The 10,761-nt window shown below is 46.5% G+C and overlaps 1 protein-coding gene across 1 annotated transcript; it reads right to left on the bottom strand.

Annotated features, from left to right (window-relative positions):
• Nucleotides 1-475: 475 nt before the first annotated feature.
• On the bottom strand, nucleotides 476-9,183 carry FAM110C (family with sequence similarity 110 member C). The gene is made up of 2 exons (XM_074895713.1): nucleotides 7,818-9,183; nucleotides 476-4,593 (listed from the first exon to the last, which is right to left on the bottom strand). The coding sequence occupies exon 1, from the start codon at nucleotides 8,953-8,955 to the stop codon at nucleotides 7,858-7,860; it is 1,098 nt and encodes a 365-aa protein (XP_074751814.1). The 5' UTR covers nucleotides 8,956-9,183; the 3' UTR covers nucleotides 476-4,593; nucleotides 7,818-7,857.
• Nucleotides 9,184-10,761: the final 1,578 nt, after the last annotated feature.

Raw genomic sequence — 10,761 nt, 5'->3', positions numbered from 1 at the left:
ACCTCCAGTTGTGTTCAAATGCTGGCTGGTGAAACACTTGTGTCTGAGCACGTTAGACCACACCAAAACGATAATTATGCAACGGGAGTGCATTGGCCTCTAGTAAAAGCTCACTGTATGCAACAATTATTTCTGCTGCTTTCTTCACAAAATACATGCACAGGGAATTAGCATCATATATTGAATTCTTGGAATCCAGTCAAACAACAGCTTGATAATAAGATTCTGGAGATAATGTTTTTTTCCAAGTAGAACTTCAAATTCCCTGCTGATTTGGACACAGGCTGTGATGAATGTGGTATTGCCTGCAGCACACTGTAGCTTTTGACAGTGAGTAAAACCAAATATAATACTAAAGTCAGAAAAAAAATACTACACTTCAGAAATAAACTATCTTTTCACACATATTCTGAAATAAAAATTATTAGAACACTGTGGAACGGTCCTAGCCTCATACATTTCAAATGTACGGATACTGAGAGCTAACAGTTATCCTGCCACCTCCTTACAAGATTCCCTGCCTAAGCTCTCAGCCAGGGGTCTGGGTATGACCCAGGAAGCACTGTGTTTCCAGATGTTCACAGTCTAATATCAGCCTCACTCACAGAGAAATTAATTCCCTAATGGGATTCTAGCTTTAAAATAACAGTACCCTAATGGAGACAACAAAATAAAAGTATACTTTTTCAAAAAAACATTAACTTTCAGAGTGGTAGTTTTATTTGTATGCATTCAAAAGCACACAGGTTCTTTCACAGGGATATAAACATAGCAACTTAGAAATTACAGTACTCCATTTCAAAGGATTCAAAAGCAGATGCAAGAAACTTCACAGGAGGCAATGACAGGACAACCTGCTCACAGGAGAACGCTTCTGCTTAATCCTCATTGTTGTAATGTTTGGCTGATTTCACAAAATACAAGTCCTTATATCCCTTAGAAAAGTAATATACATAATATAGAAAAATCTGTATTTCTTACTTATAGTCTTCTGTAAAGTAATATTTACAATATATTGCAAAGATTACAGTCTCTATTTGATGCCTTTATTGCAAATACTTGCTTCCAGGTCATAAAAACCAGACTTTGTACCTTTTGCCTGTTACACTACAGCCACGGACATTGCCCCTTGTCACAGCATTGGAGCACCCTGAAACACTTGGGTGTCAATAGCAGTTTGCACTGCACATTTGCACTTCCTTTGACTATTTTAGTTTGCATAGTTCTAGACAAACTAATGACTCAGTTGACGACTTGCCTCTGTCCTCAGCCCCATTTTTAGGTTTCCCAAAAGACTAGAAACCCAACTCCATTGCCAGAACTTCTGTTTGTACCACCATGGCCCGCTTTACTGCAGTTTATCACTAAAGCTGAAAAATCCCACCCCTTTCAAAGCATGTCTTTTACAAGCAAACAGTAAAAAAAAAATCTTGACACTTTTTTGGGGAAAAAGATAGGTAATGACTAACATTAGCGTTTTTCTCATTTTGAGGAATATGACTGAAACAACCAGCAGAAGGAAAGAAAAGCCTTTACATGTAACAATAACAGGAGCTCAGTGAAGCCCAGAGCTCCCACTCTTTGGAAAAAGCACAGGATTGCCCATTCCCAAGATGTATGCAGAAAGAAGGACTGTCATCTGCTGTTGCTCTGGCATACTGGGAAAGGTAGGTTATTAGCTTACCCAGAAGGTATTATTAAATAAAGGGAATCTATAGCTTATCAGGGAAAGATCTTAGGTCCACATTTCTCTGAAGTAAATGGTATCTGGGAGAGCTTGGGGTTCCTATCAGTTTGAACAAAGTCAGGGAAATTCTGCCACATATCAGTGTGGAAAGTCACCACTGAACTGTTCATAAAAACAAAAAGGAGGATTAAAAAAATATTCAGAATGGGGCCAGATCTGATTTCACTAAGCTCTGCCATAAAACCTTCATCGATTTTGAGAAAGGCTGATGTACAATACTTTCAAGCAAATTAAACTTATTCCTTCTTAACACTGAAAACTTACGACCAATGCACCTTGTATCTTAACTTTTGAGAGCTGTTCAACTAAAAGAGCAAAACCAACCAGAAGCTTGAAAATGAAACCAAAATTTTCCTTGGAAACAAATTAATTCTCTTCTGTGACAGGGCACTGATTTGTAACACAGAAACTTTTTTCTGCACTCTGAGCTGTCTAGTGTCATCCGCATTTTCAAAAAAAAGCAGTCCTTAGCTCTGACAAATGCATATAAATATTTATGTGGGACAGCACCTTGCAAAGTGAGCATGAAAAGAACAGATACGTCAGCTTATGTCCCTGACTAATAAATCTAGACTGTGTCCCTTAAAAACCTGCACCTTAAGCGCATATATCTTATTAGCAGCATCTTGGGTTGGAGTTTTCTGAGAATCACACTTTAATAATAATGTAACAAATACACACGGAAATTTCATTAATGAAAACGTCCCCATGTACTACCTTCCCTCTAAGTTTGCAGCTCACTCATGCAAACTATTTAGTTTTCTCCCAAGGGGAAAGTGGGTTCAACAATTATTTTATCTGGAATTGTTATCTATCTTGACAACTTCAGACATGTAGACCTTAGTGCATAACATTAGAAAATGAAGACAAATGCCCTGCATTCCCAAACCATTGCTGTAATTGAGAACTAACCATCCAAGGCCACAGAAACACATTTAAAACACGTGGAAGTGCAACCCTGATGATGATCTTGCTGTGAATATAACTGATGTCAACTAAACCACTTGATGAGCACTTCAGGGGCAACTCTTGCACGTGCAACGTTGGCATAAGTTAAAAAGGGCAACTGTTCCTCCTACCACCAATATTTTATTGAATCCTTGACGCTCACCCTCACCCTTTCCGCTCCTGATTTCTGCTCCTGTATTTACTGAGTAGGAAACACTTGAGAAATGCAGCTTGAGTGTTCACTTGGGCTCAGCATCTACCTGGCTGTGCCAGCAGCTGTTTTGGGCCAGAAGAGGCAACAGAGTGAGCTGCCGCAGTGCGGTCAGCAGGAATGCGGAGAATGAAAGCTGGTGTTTCTGGACTCCTCATGTTGCAGGTTTGACGGCCAGGTAAGCTGAACACCAGGACACCACATCCATGGCAACACAAAGTAAACTTTTAACCTCTGCAGGACCCTCTGGTCAAGTCACCATCATGGCAGAGCGGGAACTATCACAGACAGGCACTGGTATGACTAAAAGGGGAACTGGTTTTGGCTTCGATTGGGGGATTTTTTTGCATTTTTTTTTGTGGTTTGCAACGTCCACAAAGAAATGCTTTGGTGCAAGACATTTTCTAGCAAGCAATGACAGACTGGGTGTTTGAGGCACAGCCCGCAAATTCCATAGGTTATTGTAGAGGCCTCATTCCGTACACACTGATGATTCAAAGTACTTTTGATCAGCTTTTAAAACATGTTTATCTCGGCCAGTCCAAATGAAGCCTTTTATTGATGATATTGAGGAAAGCGCTGTCTACACTGGGTGTCTCACCCCATCAGGACATTTACCTGGCACAGCTGTGCCCTAACATGTCTTCTTGCCTTGCAGTGCAGGGATGCCATCCCGCATATCCCAAGGACAGCCCTACTCCACTCCCATGCTAGGAAAGTGTGAACTGACATAAACCAGGGTACAGTTTTTCTTAAGGTGATTCTGCAAGCCCACTGCTCACTCACAGTGCATAAAATTAAAGGTGTTAAGCCACAAGCTGCCAAACCTTACAATGTTCACAATGCCAGAGTTGGAGACAAGTTGCAAACAAAGTGGAGGGGCCTATGTACATGTGAAATGTACCATTCTGCAGCAAGGAGTAACCATGCAAAACCCTCCCTCATTTTTGACTACCTGCTTCTTGGTACCATGCTCCTGAAAATATTTTGAGGAGGGCTTTAAAGGCTATTCCTCCCCACTGGCTGAGCAAGCTGTGTGACAGAGCAAACTAGATGGATACAAGGTACTCCAATTTGGCATGAGTACTCTCAAAGAGAGGCTTGGCAGGAATTTTGCTTACAGTGTGTTTGCCAAGTATCCCAAATAAAGATGCCATGGTTAGTCCTCACCATCCAAGCAAATAATGTCTAATGATGTCAGGATGAGCCCTGGTCAAACAACCCTGGTAAGACAGAGTCTTTGAACATCCAGGTGGAGCCTGCCTGCCAGGAAACACCTGACCCAGAAGTCACTCCCACTTCATTTCCACTTTATAACCCCATCCCTGTCAACAAATTTATGGCGGCAGAGAGACAGGTGCACAACATAGACCTTCTGTCACAGTCCAGAATGGCATCCTGAGGCAGTGAGATGATGCTGAATATTACTGTGGATGGCAGCTGCCGTCACACCGCTTTTCCAGGAGCCTTTGTTTCCCACTGCCTCATTAGGGCACAGTTCACAATCTCTGCTTGTTATCACACTCTTGGACACCCCTGCACTTGTGACAAGAGTGAGGCTGCCAGTGGATGGGGGCGAGGGTAGGAGGCAATAATAAAATACTAAACTTGGACAAAGAGTTGTGAGCCAGATGAGGGAAGAGTTTCTTCCTGTGTCTGGTTTCGTTCAACTTCCAAGTCAAGGATGCTGAAGAAAGAGGGAAAAAAAAAGTGTCATTTATTATTTATCACATCAGACAAGCATAAGGTGATATTCTAAAGATTTTATTCAGCTCCTTATGGCTATTACCAACATAGTAAATTCTCATCCCAGGAGACTTCTACTTAAATAATGAACAACCATTTAAGAATGGTGCTGAAACTCAAGGCTGAAGAATCTTGATTCAGCCCAGGAAAGAGGACGCAAAGTGAGCCGCCTGCTTAGAGTCAAGCAGGGCTGACAGTGAGAGGAGCTGAACTGCAGAGGTGAATCCAGGCAACATCCCACTGAGAAGCAGCAATGCCCATTTCACTGAGGACCTCACTTTTCTGAAGCTCACAACCCACGTTCAGACTCTGCAATCACTCTGATGAAACATGTTAGGGAACTTGATCCTTCAGATAACTGTTTTATTTACATGGTGCCCTACCAGGTCCCAGAGAGCTCATGAAAAATTAAATGGAGAACATAAAATATGAATGGAATGATCACCAGTCCATAAGAGCCCTGCAGCTCTTGAAAGGTGTTTTACCCATAATGAATGCTGGATTTAAGAAAAAAGGTTTCTGCCTTTTTCCAAAGAAGGTGCAACAATTTTCAAGCCTCTGTGTAAAATGAGGAATCTTCAAGGATGTACCTGGGAGGGCTGGAGAGAGCATATTGCTCCCCCATGCAGCACAGAAGCCCACTGCCCATTAATAACCAGTAAGAAAACTAAAGAGAGCCAAATAGATACAGTGAAAACACATAGATATCTAACTTGATGCTGAATTGTCAGAGTGTAGGACTGAAAGCAAAGATGAACATTTGATCAGAACTACAGGACTCATCTTGCAATCACATGGTGCTAACAACTCTCAGCTTAAATTCTGTCCAGTAAATGTAATATTTAACTTATGGTAGCTGCTGATGACTCTTGTCCTTTATTCTGGGTGCTGGGTACAGGTATTTTTAACTGACCTTTCTGGTTCTGTGGCCTAAATGATAAGTACGTTCTCAGTTTTCAGAAATTACCCTAGAAGCAATCATAGTCCTAGTGCTGAGGTCTATCAGCTCAGAGTCAGCCCTAGTATGCCTAAAATCAGGTTTATAATATGCACCTTATGGATTAGTGTTTCCTAGGCTGCTGAAAATTTTAGTGCCAAAGGAGATTGCTGACAGTTTAAAGCCCTCCCTTGTTCTAGGTATTAAAATTGCAGAATGACCACAGACTTGAATAAACTTTCTGTTTACTTCATGGAAGTCTTTTTACCACCCTGTTAAGCTATATGCTATGAACTGTCACTTTGTCTTAGATGTTAACAAAAAAGCCATTGACGGAGCCCCTGTGAGGTTACACTGGCTCAGACCTTGGAAAAGCAGTTCCCCCCTCCTGCCTTTGCCTTGGTGAAGCACCTCCTCTACAAGCCGCATGGTCCCTGGGGTGGTCACCAGCACCTCCAGTCTCAGGGGCAGCGCTGGATACGCTTAGCGCCCTGCAAATGGATGGGAAAGGGCCAACTGCTCCCTCCTGAGCAGACGCTGCGGTGACAACTGTGGTTCTGGCCCTGGACCCTACCCCCAGCATGGGCATTCAGGAGCAAACAGGCTTTTATTTTGTTTTCCTTCACGGAAATGTGGTTGTTTTTGTTATGTGGCTCCTGCTTGCCCTGAAATCTGCCTCCCATCCTCTGCGTTTAGCAAGGCTGGCAGTTGCAACGAGCTTCACAAACTGCTACCAGCATCATTTTGTTTCATGTATATACCTGTCGTTTTATCACACAAGGATGAGCAAGGAGAAATTATTAGGGCCCTTTCTTCTCTCTAAGGTAATTTGGGAAAGGCTCTATCACATAACAACACTTCTTTAAGTTGTCAGCTGGATACCTGACAACCATTCTTATCTACAAGGGCTTGAAATGTTTGTGTGAAAATGGCTCTGTCTCCCTTCCTCCTCCCCCAACTTGCAGGAAGGAAATAGGCTTTTGAGAAAAATTCAAATTTTAAAAGCGATCCAAATTTCACATAATTAAAACCAATTTCAAGTGAGTAAATGGATTTTTCCATTATATAGTTTAAAGGACTCAGGAGTGACAGCCCCACATACACGAAGGGCAGACGTTCGAGCACTACATTTCTCCATACTCACAAGGCCCACGCACTCTATCAACAGCTGTATCTGCACTAAATGATGTTCTTCTCATGCACCAGTTATGAACTGTCAGAAAATATACATGTAATCCTTCATATCAAGACCTACTCATGCAATTTTTAAATACCACACTGTAAGCTGTGGTACTTATCCTAAGGGCTTCACATATTGGAAGGAGAAAAAAACCTGTTATCGACTAGATCTTCAATACCAAAGGCTCCATGAATATATAAACACCGCTTTTATTAAAACCAGGATGTTGGCTTTTGCCAGGCTAAATTTGTTCTGCTTCTGTCTGTGAAGTAACTGATTTCCAAGCCTAGATGCCACATATTTGTATTATCTTTAGTTTAAAACAGTTTAGTACCACTCTAACCAAGGCAAACCGCACAACAGATTTCCAGCTCTCAGTGCCAAACCTCAAGGCAAAACCCACTGCAGAGGAGCCAAATTCACTACAGTCAAAGAGGACACAAAACTTAAAGCCTGTGAAATGCTAGGGGTTCACCTGGAGCAAACTTTTATGGTCCCAGCAGAAAGCTGTAGGGGGAATAAGATTGCTAGCAGGAGCACTGACTCAGCTTTGCTTTCCTGGTACTGGGCCGTTCCTATGTATAAGGGGAAGGGGGAGAGAGCGAGGGAAAGAAGGGAAAACTGTAGCAGTATAGTATGGATACAGCATACTCCTAATTAGTAATTGTTTCAGTTCAGTCTGCTATCTTGGCAATTGTAATTAAGGGTTGAACACTCTAAGGTTTTTTTCTAGCATTTAATATAGCAGAAATTAGAGAAAACAAGGTATTTACAAAGCAGGAATCTGCAAAGGGCAAACATCCTTCGCAGACACTGGCCTCTAATTTCTCGTGAGGGGATCTGATCTAAATCTGGCAAGCTGCACGCATTTGTATTTTGGTTTTTGTAAGGACACTGCTTTGCAAAAAGGCCATAGTAGAGCACGTAGCATACAAAATACATTTTCCTTTAGCCCTTCGTGAAAAGACTAAAACAAACAAAGAAAAGCCAACCACTCGCTAAAGAGGAAAGAAATATATAAATCGACAGGGCGAGGCTTTGCACACACCTTGAGTTCACCAGGCTGCAACGCACGCTGGAAGAAGCCATCATGCCAGTTCCTGGATCACCTTGTTAGTCTCCTTGGCTTTCTTACACGTGTACAGCCATTTGATTATCCGAGCGTTGCGCTCGATCACAGAGGTGCTGCTCGGGACCTGCTCTGTGAGTTCATCCTCCAGCAGCCCCTCGTCCCCGCTGTGCCTAGTGAAGTCGCTCTCGGACGTTGCGACGCTGATGCTGCGGATCTTGAAGGAGATGTTGTCAGACACCACGGAGAAGTTCTCTCTCCCAAGATCCTCGATGACCTCCTGCTCCAGGCCACAGTATTTGAAAAATGTATCAAACTCAGAGAAGGACTTGGAGTAGCGAGAGCTGATGTCTGACTGGGAGCGATGGAGACCTCTCCTCTTCACCTCCTTGACCTCCTCAGGAGGTACACTCAGTTTTGAGGGTCTCTCACGCTCTTTTGTGCATAGCCCCGGGGCTTCGGTGCTCACAGCGCTGGTTTGCTCTGCTCCATGGTCGCTCAGCTCACGGTCACCGTCTTTTGCTGAGAGAGGCTCTTTGCTCTCGGTGGCTGCAGAGTCCTCCATGACTCTGGGCATCTCAGGAGAAGCCAACTGCTTCTCCTTTACGGACCCTTGGAAGATCCTCCTCACCAAGCTCCCCCGTGAGTTGTCCTGGCTTTGACCTCTCCCAAACTCGCATTTCTGGCGGTAAATCACCAGGGAATCCGGCCGCATCTGCCTCTTGGGGGTGCTGCGCTTGGCTATGGGGGGGCCGTGCTGCAGGGGGGCACGGCAGGAGTAAACCGCCTTGCCCAGCTCCAGGGGCTTCGCGCCCTTCCCTCTGCCAAAGCCCCTGCTGACGGCTTTGCTCTCCACCGAACAGGTCTCGCTGCTGCTCTCCGAGGCTGAGCTGAGCACGATGACGGGTTCCTGCTTGGTGCTGATTACCTGCTGGCTTTTCACGTACTTGGCCTTATCGGCTGCCAGCCTCTCCACGGCACTCCTCCTGCCCGGGGTGCCGGCCTCCATCTGCCTGCGGAGGTACTCGGGCCCCTTGTTGAGGAGCCGCAGGGTGAGGGAGGAGTGGAGGTCGGAGATGGCGTGCATGCTCACGGCTCGGCAGAGTTCAGTTGGCATAGCAGTTTCAGGGACGCGGATCCTGCTTCCAGTCCTGGGAGGGAAGGAAAAGGAAAAAAAAAAAAAAAAAGGGGGGGGGGGGGGAGAAAGGAGAAAAGCAAAAAGGAGAAAAGCAAAAAAAGGCGAAGAAGTCAGGGGGAAGCCTGGGCGCTGGAGGCGGCAGCTGCGCCGCTCCGAGGGCCGCGCTCCCCCCGCGCGTACCCGCCGCTGCCGTCGGGGCGCCGCGTGTCCGCGCTGCCTCCCGCCCGCGCGCGCTCCCGCCCCGCCGCCCCGCGCGCCCGCCCGCGCCCGCCGCCAGCCAATCCCGCCGCCGCGCGCCGCGCCCGTCACGGCGGGAGGCAGCGCGCGGCCCCCGCGGCGGGGGGGCCGGGGCTCGGCGGGCGCCGCCACCCGCAGGGGCTGCGGGGTGCTGCCAGCGGCGCCCGACGGGACGGGGCGGGCCGACGGCCGCCGCTGCTGGCCGCAGCATCCCTCCCTCCCTCCCTCCCGCCGCGGCCGGCGCACCGACGGCACCGGCGGGATGTTGGTGCGTGCGGGGCCCACAGCCGTGCGGCGGCCCGGCAGGAACGTGCACCCCCAGGAAGGGGGGCGAGCCCTTGCCCTGCGGGAGCAGATCCCGCGGGGGCAGAGCGCCCGCCCGGCGCTGGCAGTCTGAGAGGCCGGACGGAGCCACTGGTGTAATTTAAACACCTGAAAATGAGACCCGTAGGTGATCACCTGGGCAGTCTGGGCGTCCAGCCGCTACCCACGTGATCCCAGGTGAGCTGCACTTCCTCCGTGCCCGCCGGTAGCTGAAGTATAGATAACTTTCCTCCTCACGTAGAAAACAAAAGCCAGTTTATATCTGCAAGGTTTTTCACCCATAGGTTTGGTTTTGTTTTTGGGGGGGTTTGGTGGTTTGTTTTGTTGTTGTTGGTTTTTTGGTTTTTTTGGGTTGTTTTTTTTTTTTTTTTCCCTATTACTTCTGTACAGAATGCTTTTGTGGAGATTGACTCACATCTGATCTTTACAATCACGGAATTGCAAAGGGAGAGATGGGCTACAGGCTTCCTTGTCCTCATTATGAAGGTTCAGGGCACGCCCCTTTGCCACCGGGAACAATTTGCTCATAGCTGCGTGGCTGGAGAAAAAACATACTGGGCATGGTTAGTGTCAAGGAAGTGTAGGTCAAAAGTTCGGTATGTGTCCGCCTCTGCACCCACTGGGAGCAGGCGTCAGGGGCCTGGGCACTTCTGGGGCATGGAGCTGCTTTGCTTTGTGGTGGGAAAGCAACAGCTTTTGTGCTTAAATCCCCCGCCAAGAGTGGGGCTACCCAGACTGGGCCCCGCTGTGATGGCTGGACCCAGATGCTGTGTCATCACCTAAATGGTCAAGCCATGTGAGTGGCACCTTCAAGCATAAGAAGGTACAAACTACTGAAACGTGTCCTGAGCAGCTGGGATTTCAGTGGAGCTGCACTCCTCTGGGCGCATGCCTGCCTTTTGTGGGGGTATTTCCCTGGTTTCTGTGTGCTACCAGAACCCTGGTATGGTTTGTAGAATCACAGAATGGTTTGGGTCCCCTGCAATGAGCAGGGACATCTTCAACTAGATCAGGTTGCTCAGAGCCCCATCCAGCCTGAACTTGAATGTTTACAGGGATGGGATATCTATCGCCTCTCTGGGCAACATGTTCCAGTGTTTCACTACCCTCATCATAAATTTTTTTGTTCTTTATATCTAGTCTGAATCTAACCTCTTTTAGTTTAAAACGACTGTGTTTTAATAACCTTGGGTTATTGCCCAAGGGACCATGAAAGACATGGTC

This window comes from Athene noctua, chromosome 1 (genome assembly GCF_965140245.1).
Source record: "Athene noctua chromosome 1, bAthNoc1.hap1.1, whole genome shotgun sequence".
In the NCBI taxonomy this organism is placed as follows: Eukaryota; Metazoa; Chordata; class Aves; order Strigiformes; family Strigidae; genus Athene; species Athene noctua.
This window is presented reverse-complemented; position numbering and strand designations above follow the sequence as displayed.